Source organism: Myotis daubentonii, chromosome 16, assembly GCF_963259705.1.
Source record: "Myotis daubentonii chromosome 16, mMyoDau2.1, whole genome shotgun sequence".
Classification (NCBI taxonomy): Eukaryota; Metazoa; Chordata; class Mammalia; order Chiroptera; family Vespertilionidae; genus Myotis; species Myotis daubentonii.
Genome location: NC_081855.1, coordinates 40,679,977 through 40,693,049, shown reverse-complemented (window position 1 = coordinate 40,693,049; position 13,073 = coordinate 40,679,977). Strand labels below are relative to the sequence as shown.

At 45.8% G+C, this 13,073-nt stretch overlaps 1 protein-coding gene across 4 annotated transcripts in view; it reads right to left on the bottom strand.

Moving 5' to 3' along the window:
- Positions 1-13,073, bottom strand: part of CEP112 (centrosomal protein 112) — a 298,077-nt gene that overhangs the window by 29,686 nt on the left and 255,318 nt on the right. For all 4 annotated transcript variants that reach the window (XM_059670060.1, XM_059670062.1, XM_059670063.1 and 1 more), the window contains one exon: positions 6,751-6,840. In XM_059670060.1, the coding sequence (XP_059526043.1) occupies positions 6,751-6,840 (90 nt within the window). The remainder of the gene's footprint in view (positions 1-6,750; positions 6,841-13,073) is intronic.

Here is a 13,073-nt window from a genome sequence, read left to right as displayed (position 1 = left end):
TGCGATGATGTCTAGGAGCATAGATAAGCCACGAGAAGGCTCAAGGATCCTCCTCACCCCAGATGAAAATGATAAAAGAATACCTACCATATTTATTTTAATAAAAGCCTAATCAATAGTATACTTAGAAAAAGTCTATTTAGGATATATTTAGGAGGCGCAATACAAGGAGCTGTAATTACACAAGTTCGGTGGCCTTTGCTAGTCCTTGTCCTTAAACTCCCTTAGCATGTGATGCAGCCAGTCTTCCTCCCTCCCTCCCTCCCTCCTTCCCTCCCTCCCTCCTTCCCTCCCTCCCTCCCTCCCTCCATTCCTCCCTCCCTTCCTCCTATACCACGTGGGCCAGGCACTAGGCTAAATGCTGGATATAAGGATATGTATGACAGTGCCAGCCTAGCACCACACCCTCAAAGAGCATACATCTCTCTCGAGAGTCTGATGGGAAACCTTTTGTAGAGGTCACAGAGATACTTCAGGAGCTCAGCTGAAAGAGGGACACGGGTGGGCAAGATCTTGGGTGGGCAAGGTCATCGAGGAGGAGCCTCAGGGCAGCAAAGGCTTTCCCCCTGAGCAGAGGCGTCCAAGCCAACATGTGCTGGTGGACGCCATGAAGAGGAGAGACAGGCCCTTTCTTTCCTTCAGAGCTTCCTGTCGAGTAGAAAACTCTAGTCTATGGTTTTCTGACAAATTCTCTGGCTCTGCTCTTATCTCCCTGACCATTCATTCCTTTGAAGTCCTTGTCAGTGCCTCCCGCTCTCTCTGGTCCCATGAGCGTGGTCCTGCCAGGGGTCTGTCTGTGGCCCTCTTATCTCTGCTCTTCCTTGTCAATGTTGGCCACACCCGAGGCTTCTGGTCTGTCCCCCAGGAGACGACCCAGACATGTTCACGTTTCTAGGGCTCCTTCTTGAGCTCTGGAGTCAGCTTTTCACTAGTGTCTCCGAATGAAGGTCCTGCCTAACGTCTCCGATTCGACATCTAAAAACCAGTGCTGCCCTTGTCCACTGCACACCAGCTCATCAGCTCAAACATGCGTGTTATTTTCGACATGTTCCTTCCTTTTGCCCTCTATATCTTTGTGAATTTTAAGTGAGTCTTCACATCTATTCCTTTCTTTATACTCCCTTTGACAAGAAAGGAACACCTTAGAGAGAATGTGGGTTCAGTTCCAGACGCCCGCAATAAAGACAGTATCACAATAAAGCGAGCCGTCATCTTTGCTGGTGGAGGGTTATGCCCTCAGTTTGTAAAAAAACACATCTGTGAAGCGCAACAGAGTGAAGCAATAAAAGGAGTCTGCCTGTCCCGTTCACGCCTCCTGATGTCCCTGGGCTGGTGATGTGACCTGCAGAGCCACACCCGCTGGGTTGGTCTCTTTCATCACTTGTTCATCTTCTGCTGCCATATTCATCTTTCTAAAGTATAAACACGGCCAGTAATGCTGCCCAGTCAAAGAGAAGAAAAAGCCTCAATGCTGACGACCGCTTCCTGACCAGGCACTGAGCCCTCAGTATTGCATTGAGACTGGTCGCCAGTGGCCATGCGCGGTGCTCGGAACACAGCAGACAGTAAGGCAGGCTTGCTCTTTTGTTTTTATAATGGACGACATGAGTGAAGTTACCTTTCAACCATGTCTCCTCTCGCTCTGTTCCAATGTCCTTCCTCTCTGTTAATGCCTAGTTGCGTGCCCTCTCCTGTGAGTAGTGATAGCCACGCACACTCCTCTGCACTGTGTTGATAGTTTCTGAAGTATCTCACACACGTGACCTCGTTTTGATGTCCACATCCACCCTGTGGGAAGGTCTGAGCACTGGCGTTTTAGGGACCTGGTACTGGAGCAGTGCAGTGCTTGCCCAATGACCAGCAGGGACAAAGTGGCCTGAGCACCAGCAGTCATCCCCACTGGATCTCCCTTGTCCTGCAGCCTCTCCTGCCCCAGCCCCTGCCTTGGGTTCTGCTAACTGGCTCTGGGACAACCTCTGCCCCCTCCCCAAATACACACGATTACCTCTGAGGCTGTCTTTGCTCGCTAGATTCTCTCTGAAAGTAATGAATGTGTCCAGGCCTGAAATATAAAGTAGGTTGCAGCAAAGATGTGATTGAATGTTGAGTATGGCTGGCTTTTTGCTATATATTTTAAGACAACTTATGGGTTACTTATGGCTGCACAGTCCAGACCCTTAACACCTGGACACACCAGGTAAGAGGCACAACCAAAGCAGCTGGCTGCTAATAACACTGGCCAGAAGGCAGAGGCCCTCCAGTCGCTGCCCGAGCAACAAGGCCTGGTGGGCCCTGAGAAGGCTGGCAGGGGCACTGCCCGCCTCGGACCGCCCAGAAGGACCCGGTTCTCTTGAGGGCCGCAGGCTTTTGAAACAACATGTGTCAGCGAGCGCCAAGCCCTGCCTGGGCCACGGGACCTGAGCTCTGACCAGCTGCAGGTCCTCCTCGTCCTTCCTCACAGGGGGCAGGCAGGATGGACACAGGACTAATGCTGTGTTCTTTCCGCATTTGTGATGCTGAGCCTCTGAGCCATTTAGAAGAATAAGAACCTCCCTCAAACTCCATGTGTGGAGTCTACACTGTATACGGGTCTCCTCTGTGCTACTAAACTGTAAACTCCTCTCCAACCCACTCATCTCTGTCATCTCAGCACCTACCATGTGCCGCCACGAGCTGAGGGAAGACAGTGGGACCCTGTTGGGAAATGCACAGCGCTGTGCTCATTTATTAGGACATCTCTGGCTCACTGTCTTTTCTCACTAATTTATCTAAAATAATTTGGGAAACTGAGCGACTGATGTAATCAAAGCCATTAATACTTTCAACCTTAAGATACCTACTTCCACCCAGAGCATCTGCGGTGTGTACACTGCTATCCACATTATATTAGGTCGCAATCTGACGTTGCTCAGTGCCTTCGTGACAAGTGTAAACTTTGTACCGTGTTAATACCAAGTGGATTTTTAAACTGTTTCTTTTCTTCCCTGTCTTTTCTATAATATTGTCCCGTGTCGGCAAATTACTTAGTCTCATTGAGCATGATGACACACTGTTTACTCAGGAAAGTGAGGGTCAGTTGTACACATCCCTGAACCGAGCGATACACAGCATGTACCCATGTTACGTAGCTCCTTCCAATGGGAAGTGTTGTGGCCGGGAGCGAGCGGCCCACATGCGCCGGGCGGCAGCGGTCCTTCCCTGGACCGCGCCTGCTGTGAGGGCTCGCATCTTTTCCTGATGACTCAGTTTCCTTGCACAAGGAGGAAGCTGGGCCAGAGCTCTGACCTCCCCTGGTTTGCTCCAATTATGGGATTCTTGCTCGGATCTTATCTGGAATCAGAAATTATTAACTCCTGGTATGGCTAAAAATAACGATGATTTCTAATGACTTTACTATTTATGAATTACAAGATAAGTTGGTGTTTCTGGAAGGCTGGCTTAGATAGAGAGTTAGTGTTTCCTAATTTTATTTGGCTTATCTTGAACCTGCATAAGGAGCAAATTAACCCTCCGTAGCTACGATGAGCAAGCCTCCTCTGGGCGCGGTGCTGACTGACCTGCCAGGGGAGGAGTTAGGAGCGTTGATGGCACCGAGGCAAGGGGTGGGCAGCAAGGATACCACCCATCGAGACCTGATGAGAAGCAGCTTTTTGTTTTTAATTAAAAACACAACTTTTAAAATGCCTCATTCATTTTTTGTTTTTATAGAATCAAAACATAGGAATTTTTCCTAAATGAAAAACAGCAACAGTTTAAGCTTTTTCTTTTCTTTTTCTAAGTGAGCGAGTTAAAAAAAGCAGCCCAGGAAACTGCCCTTTGTAATCTTGCCAGTTCCAATTCTGACTCTTTCTGCAACTAGTACCAGGATAATATGTGGTTGAAAAGGAAGAGAAGTTTTGAGAAGCTGATCTGCACACGTTTCAGTCATTTGGTTGGCTGATGTCAGGCCAGTGACTGGGACTACCCTTGCTTTGACATGCAAAACAGACAATCATATTCAACACTTTCAAGATTTTAACTATTTGCCCTGGCTGGTTTGGCTCAGTGGATAGAGCATCATCTTGCAGACTGAAGGGTCCTAGGTTAGATTCTGGTAAGGGCACATACCTTGGTTGTAGGCTCTATTCCGGCCTCTTGTACCGGCAAGGTGCGGGAGGCAACCAACTGATGTGTCTCTCTCTCACATCGATGTTTCCCCCTCTCTCTGTCTCTCCCCTCTCCTTCCACTCTCTCTAAAAATCAATGGGAAAATATCCTTGGGTGAGGATTAACAACAATAACAAAATAAATAAATAAATGCACAAATCTTTAAAAAACTTAAAAAAGATTTTAACTGTCTGAGTAAGCTCATAGAGAAGTGGACCCTAAGAATGTACAACACAATACTTCTAATTATTAGTGTCACAAACTGAAAGGGGGCAGAGGTCAAATTTAGATAAAGATAGAAGGTGAATTAAATTCCGAATGAGTAGTATTTATCAAGTGCCCATCATTTGCTCTTCGGTTTTGCTGAAGCAACTGGCATTTTCTTCCAGCTACAGCCTAGGATCTTGTGGAAAGGACCCAACATGTCATGGTTGCAAAGACTATGAACTCTGCCGCTTTACCCACGGGTATTTCCTGACGTTTCTTTGGTAAACTTGGAGCCCAATAGAAGATATCAGGAATTAGTGTAAGAAATAGTCTAAAAAGCTATTGTCACTGCAAAGATGAAAGCAACTTTGATGATCAAAAAGAAGTCAATGAAAAGAGACCGAAGTGGTTCCTGAATCCTGCCCCGTTGTTCATTTGGGATTTCTTCATTTCCCTCCTCTCAGCACACGATGGAGTTTTCCGTGTGAAGTTCTGCCATGAATTAGAGCGATGTCAACAAAGTGTTACCTTAAGTCATATTTTATCACAAACTGGAGAAGCCAGGCCTCCAGGGAGCACTGTTCCTGCTTTCAGGAAGCTTGACTTCTTCAGTTACAAGCATCCGAGACAGAGGTGGAGCCCAGCGGCCTCAGCGAAGGAAGCCTGTGCCATGGCGCTCACACCACAGCCATCCAAGGAGCTGTTTGCACCTGGGCCCTGTCTGCTCTGCGTTCATTTCCTCTGCTCTTTGCTGCTCTCTGCCCGTGGAGGGTTAATGCTGGCACGGGATGTTTGTTTCCCTGCCGTCCTTAATACACCTACTTGCCCTGAGTCTGTTATGCAGCTTTTTTATGAACTAGAAATGTAACTTAAAACATGTCATCAAAGGAGCAGAGGTTTGGCATTCAGATTAACGTGGGTTTGAATCCACCGTGCTCTCTACTAGTTCTATGACCTTGAGCGGGTTACTCAACCCCTCCGGGTTTTACAGCTTCTGTGACATGGGGATGATAACGCTGGCCTTACATGGTTGTTGTCAGGATACATGAACTAACATGTATAACGTTTCTTGTATAGCATCTGTTATTTTGTAGGCCTTTGATAAAGTATAGTTATTAATTTTGTATTCTAGTATTATCTTGTTTTGCGATTCTATTGTTGACTGTATGACAGGCCCTCTGTAATACTTATATTTGTATATTCATGCATATCATACACGTGATCTATACATATTACATGGCATGTATGTTATGCTGGGTGTATGTGAGAGAGTAGGAGGGAATTATGAAGCCGTCAGTTCATTGGTATGAATACTCAGCACCTATGGGATGCTTCCGTCTACCATTCTGTGCAGTCCCCTGCCTCGAGGTCCTGTTTGTAGACACCTCCCAAGATGACAAACATTGCCTATTAGCCTTACTTCAGTGTTTACTCTCCCCACAGGGTCAGGATGACTAACCGGACATTCCTGCACTGACTGCACTATGAGACGACAGGTAATGTGCATGAGGCGTGGTGGCACCTTGGAGAATGTGAAAAATGCTGCACCCAAGAGCTGAGGACATGCATTTATAAAGGTCCCACTGAGACTCCTGAGCTCTCAATACATTGCTGCCTTTTTCACTTAAGTTGTCAAAATTACCACAAAGAATAACTCACTATATCCAGAAGAATTGAATAAAAAGAATCCTGCCATTTGAAAATGAAATAGGTCAATAGCTATCATCATAGCCAGATTATTCTGGTTAAATTTGATTTATTTTATTAATATAATGGAGAGAGAGGAGAAAATTCAGTTCAAAAGAAAATGTGATTTCTGTCTCTCCATTCGAATATGATGACACAACACACACTGCTTGCTGGCTGTGGACCCAACATCCCTCTCCCCACTTCCTGTTCAGGTTATCCTCCCTCTCCCACACAGATCCCGGAGATCCCGGCTGGTCTAGGCTGGTATGGGTCCCCTCAGTCCTCTTGCCAGGGATTGGATGTGCCAGGCAGAGCATGTGACCTGTCCTGGCCAATGAGAAGCTAGGGGTATGTGTGTAGGGGCTGTTGGGAAAGGTCTTACTCTTCAGAAGGGTCCCTAGAGGCAGACAGTCCGCTTCTGCCTCTGGATATTGCTGGGAATCATGAGAGGCCTTGGCACTGCTTTTAGGATGAAGTCAACCCAGGGGAAGAGCCACAAGAATGTTATAGAGGGAGCCAAGGCCCGAGGCCTGCCCTACCTACAGCCTCTGGTTTTGTGAGGTAATAAATCTCTTTGTTGTCTCTGCCAGCCAGGAGCGGGGCATTCTGTTACGTGCAGCCAAACACCCCAGTGGAAACAGGAAACACATCGGCTCCCGCTGTGGAGAAACACACAAGCCCGCGGGCGGAGGGGGGTGGGGGGCGTACCTGCTCCTGGGCCTCCAGCTCCCTGTGCTGCAACTTCTTCTCTGCGCATCGCACTTGGTTCGAGCGGTTTTCCAGTTCATCTCGCAAGGCCTGAAACAGCATATGATAAACACGTAAACAGGAAAAACTTGCGCCCCTGAAACAAAGGTTTTATCACCTGAACTGGCATCAAAAAGCTTCAGATCTCTAGCCTATTACTGTCGTTCCAAAGAGTTCAGGCAAACAAAACCAGATTTTAAATGCCAGGCCCAGATGTTTTCCACTTTAGGAATAATCAGTATAAAAAATTCCAAACTTATAAAACAGACACATTAGTGGGTGTCAATTTATTTTATAAAAACGCCTCTTACATTCCCAGCATAGAACCAGGAGCATGCAATAAAGCACAGAGCTGCTGCTAATTAAAACAGCTTTGTCGGTACACCTGCAAGGTACAGGCACACGCGGAACCGTGTTGTGACAACTAGGAATTGTAATGCTTGACTAACGTGACACTTTTCGAAATTACACCACGGCAATGTAACATATGGAAGCTTTAAAGGAGTTTCCCCACCACATCACTGAGGGTGGTGTAGAATGCAAGGAACCTGTAAGAAGTGGAAGGACATGATCTCTTTCAGTTGCCAAGTAGCTGCAGGAAATAGAATTCAGGTTAATAGAGGGAACTTACAACCCACTAAGATCAGTTAATTATCATCGAGTTGACTACTATTTTAAGAGGTGAACTAGAAAAGAAACAGTCCATTTAAGCCACCCGATGTACTATAGATAGAATACGCAGAAGTTTACAGTGAGCAGAACACAGGATGATAACTATAAAGATGCCAAATTCTCAAAACAAAATTAATTCAATCAAGACCATCGCGTATCTGTTGTATGTCAAGACCTATTGCGGTTAGAAGGAGCAGTGAAAGAAAGCAGACAAAACAATCCCCTGCTCTCAGGAAGCCTACATTATTGGGGGCAGATGATAAGCAACCATGAGTATAATATATGGCGGTGGCAAGTGAGGAGACTTTAAACCTACCATTGTTTAAAATCAATATCATCAAAATAGAAGTGAAATTACACTTGCTTTTCAAAAAGGTACCACTTTTCAAATCTGCTCACAGTTTAACTAAAGATGTAAAACATGTGACCTTTCTAAGGTTAATCAGAGAAAGCAGTATGTCTAGAAATTACTTTTATTATCTATTAAAAAAGTCAGTCTAAAAAAATTGGAGAGAAACCAAATAGTAGTCCACTTTTTTAAAAGTTGAAATGTACTAGATGAAAAGAAAATGATGGTTTATATTGGCAGCTGTTCCTGGTCTCATTTTCTGAAAAATTATTAGGCCATTAGAGTGCCAACCTCGGAATTCAACATCAGGACTATGCAAAAATGACCACAATTACTCAATAAGCACAAGCAGGAACATTCTTCTAAGTTGTGGCTTCTTTACTCAGAAACCTTCAAGTCTGACACACACAAAAATCACAACTCTTAGTTTATTCCTGAGAAAAGCCCAAGATAATTAAAGAACGGAATGTCCAACATTGGGTAAAAGCAAAACACACACACACACACACACACACACACACACACACACACACACACAAAACAACAACTGCTGGAACAGTTATACTGTTTATTCTGCGAAGTTAATCCTCGCCCTGAGGTCTGCTGGTTGACTTGCATCATTACTGAAAGGGCAGCTCTTTTCTCCTGGGTCAACCTCCCCTGGATGCCCTATGGGAAGTCCCAGGGTGCCCACTTGGAGCGCTCTGATTGGTCAGGAACAAAGAGTGACACTTTCCAGAAGAAAGTGTGACTGTCCTATTGAGCTTCCTGAGAACAGTGAGGGTATGCCACATGCTTTCAAAGGCATCAGGTTACAGGACAATTGTATTTGTTTGTATATAATATGAAAATACGTAGACCCAATAAGAGTGTAAACTATGTTACTTGTTAACGGCCTTTCCAGGGAGAGGAGGAGCCCTGGTGGCTAAGGGGCCTGTGAAGGCACCTGTGACAGGGCGAGAGCTTTGCCATTGATTTGCGGGGAAATGTGTATTATAGTCAGTGCTCATCAACTTTGTAAACAGGATTCAAACAAGCCACTCAACCTGTAGAACCATGCGCCAAGGGATCGTGTGTAGTCTTATTAAAAACCAATTTCTTGTCCAATCTCAGAGGGAAGGCAGGGTGGTGGGTGGGTGGGAAAAGATCAACCGAAGACCTTATATGCATATATGCATAACCCATGGACACAGACAAGAGGGTGGTGGAGGCCTGGGGAGGGGGCAGGAGGGCTGGAAGGGGTTAATGGGAGGGGGGGGGGAGAAGGGGGCATATGTAATACTTTCAACATAAAGAGTTAAAAACAAACAAACAAAAACCAGTTTCTTTCCTATTCTGAAGGCATCATATAAACATGAAATGATGGCAGACATTTTAATAATGAATAAATGAAACGAACGTTCATTTTGATTATAAAGTGGTTAATATGATATTTCATAAAGGGAGACATCACAGAAGGGGAAATATGGTGCCATAATGATAAAAAGATATAACCAAAACGTTCCCAGGGCACAAAGCACATGGCCAGCAGAGAGGCTTCCGGACTTCGAAGTCCTGACCTTGCTCGTGGCCAGCCTCTCAGCAGCTCCATGCATGGGGTGGGAGGGGCGTTCACTCTGGCATGTGACCCCTATGACCTCACTATCCTCCCCAGCAGCAACACACAAATTTGCTTCCGCTCCTAACCCACAAAATCAACACCCCAGCCTCTTACCAGAGATACATCTCAAAACCTCTACTTTCCCATCTTTCCCAAAGCCTCGGTTAAGAGAAGTTTGGAAAAATCCACTTGCCAATCAACACAGAATCAACAGAATGGGAGTCGCCCTTCTCCTGAATCCCTTGTTCAGCAGAGCCAACTCCAGTCACTCTCTTACACATCTGTTGGGCAAATTGTAGAATTGTGCCCCCCCCCCCCTTTTCAGGGTTCACACCAGTCCTCACTGACATGAGATTTCACACTTATATTCTCCCTCATTTTCTTGTCAAGTCTTGGCCAATGCTTGTGTCTGCAAAGCCCACAGGCTCATTTTCCTGGGCCTGCCATACATCGAGGGGCAAAGGGCAATGGATTCTTTCCTTGGCTTGGTCACATGGGGCATGTTGCAGGTGTTCTCTGGGATAGTATAGTGTCCATCTGTTTAAAGGGACTAGATCAGGGGTCCTCAAACTTTTTAAACAGGGGGCCAGTTCACTGTCCTTCAGACCGTTGGAGGGCCGGACTATAGTTAAAAAAAAAAACTATGAATAAATTCCTATGCACACTGCACATATCTTCTTTTGAAGTGAAAAAACAAAACAGGAATACAATATTTGTACTTGCATGTGGCCCGCGGGCCATAGTTTGAGGACCCCTGGACTAGATGAAAGTGTCTGTAAGCAGAAAGACTGTGGATTAGGTTCTGCCCTGAACAGATATAAACCGGGACCCTGCAGGTTGGCCTGGTCACGAAACAGGAGGCAGATGAGCGAGCGCTGGGGGAAGTGAGAAGGTGCCTTGGAGCAGCAAGGCCTGCACAGCTGAGCACGCTCACAGAAGGAAAAAGCAGTCTCGCGTCAAGATGCTGTTGAAAACTGGTGAAGCTGGGTGATGGGTAGATGGAGGTGCTGATACTGCTCTCCCTACTTTTGTGTGTTTGAAAGTTCCCATCATAAAAAGTTAAAAAAAAAGAGTAAAGCTTTTCCTGCTTAAACAACATGAAGTCGCCATATCCTTCCTTTCATGAGGTCTGAATGTACCATCTCACTTCAGAGAAAACGGCCGACTCATTCGCCATTCAGTGGGCGGGGGGACGGAGGATTCCCCACCCGGATCCTGTGCGTGAGGGGAGGAAGCAAGGAGTGGGATTCGCCCTGGCCTACGGAGAAGATCACTGCGAAGGGAAGGCTTGTTAATGTCCTTATGGAGTTATAATTTAGACAGGAAAATTCCAGGTTTATTTTTTCAATGGTGATGATCTGTTTTACATTGAAAACATGTGATAGGATTTGTGTCAAAAATTATGTTAGCATTATAACATTTTGATGTAGACCGTCTTCCACTGCTTACCCACCCAACAACGACACCTGCTCTGCGCCTGCAGTGGAGAGACACTAATTATAAAGGGAAACGAGGGCGACTCTCATTTCAACCTAATTGCCTTTTAATAACGCCCACATTGAAGCAGCATTACTTCAACTCGGTGTACAAACGGTGCTGACAATATTTTCTGATGAGCAGGTTTCCCTTGACATGGAAAATGACACAAACAGCACATGTGTTCTTTTTTCTACGATTGTTAACTGAAAGTTAAGGGAAAATGAAGTAAAAGCAATAAACTTAGTATTTTTATGTCAGATTTGTACACTTATTTATTTCTATCACAGATTAAACAACTGGGGTCCAGCAGGAAGACCCAGCTCTGTCCCCAGAGGAGGAGCTAGGAACCTGGGCCGAGGAAGGTGACACAATGGCAGATGACACTGTTACTGGGGGGTCTCACTGGCTATTTTCGAGGCCATTCTAGCTCCTGTTTTATTTTAAGAAGGCCAAATCTATTAACAAAAGTAACAAGTCTTCTTACTGAAATGCCAGTTGAGATTTCTTTTAAAGTGATTTCTTCATTCAGACCTTCCCAGGGTGCGTAGCGAACCACAACAGGTTTACTGGTGATTCCACAGTGATGGGAACGGGCCATCCTACTGATCCGAAGAAAACCAGACCCGCAGTTCCTGCAGGGCCACCGAGGCACTCACAATACAACAGTATCCTTTTTTCTTTATGGCTTACATTCAGCTTTTAATTTTTTTCCACATTCTGAGCAAGCACCTTTATTTAAGCCCCCAAATTCAGTCTCATGACCTGGCATGAAGAAAAGGAGATTTTGGGCGGTTGGAACCCAATACATATGCCACCCTTCACAGAAAGCACATTCCTTTCAGGTGGAAACTTCTCGGTTTTGCAACAAACCACGTGGATGAGAAACTGCACTTCGATGTGAGCTATTGCTGTAGTTCTGATCAGGCTACTGAGTCACCATAAAGACAAAACCACTGTGGCCCTTATAAAAAGACAAGAGTTGTGTTGTGACCAAAGACTAAGATGTTTCATTTGTTCTCTCTTCTCTCACCTATTTTCAGTTCTCTAAAATTCCCAAACAACCTCTTTTAAAAGCCCTAAGGATGCACTTTTTAAAAAGTTCATGTTTCCTGGTCTTAGCAGAGGTTCCAGGAAAAGAAACCTTGTTATCTAAGGCTTTGATGATCTAGGGACACTGGAATCTCCTAACGCACCTCATTAACGTTGCCCGTCTCCCAGGAGACCATCCTGACAGTTCCCACGTCTCCTCTGAAAGTGGCCAGGCCCCTGCTCACCCAGACAGCTCTACTTGTGAACAAGCTCTTATCGCGGGTGGTAGAAACCTAGGATCAAGTTCAAGAACCACAGCTGGGGTTGGGGATCACAGAGGAATTTCCGCCTTCGGCCAGCGCGATAAGGGCTCAGTCTGCGGAACAGGGGAGCTGCTCAGCCTCCTGTCCACTCCTGCGCCCGCCCAGGGAGGAGGGGCACCCACAGCCACTCTACACGTCCATTCTCTTACCGGCTGGCCGTCACACATGCCATGCTTTGGGCCTGCAGCAGCATTCCAATTTCCCTCCAACCACCTGTGAACTTCTCTATTAAAACTGAAGTCGAGTCCTGTCTTCCATGAAACATTTCAAATGTACATTGCAGAAAACTCCTATCTCTCAGTAAGTCGTTAAGTCCCATATGATAACATCTTTACCAACCTCTTTGCATTATGAATTTTTCTGACTTTTTTCTCATTTCAGACTCTGAGCTTCAAAGGGCGACACCACCCCCCCCACACACACACACAACACCTATATTTTTAAAGTGATAACACCGAATAAAGTGTGGACGCTAAGACAATTGTATTACTGGTGACATTAGCCAGTTACATAAAGATCAAGTTGCCTTTTATTTAAAGCAGTTGGGGTATTCCCAATAAAATTTCTCCAGAATTCTCTCACTGCCCCCCCTCCCCCCTGTCCGCCCACAAGCTACATAACTACATTTCCCCTTCCTCTGCCCCTGGATAGAAATATCTGAGTTTTACCATCTGTCCCCTCAGATGTCAGAGGGACACTCCTTGTTTTCTCAAGACAATGCCTCTGTTGGTGTCCCAAAGGTCTGAGGGGCTGCTCTCTGGCACCTGTGATCTCTCCTTTGCACTGAGCCCCCTAAGCGTGCTCACCTCTTTCCCCGGCCCCCCTGTGGCCA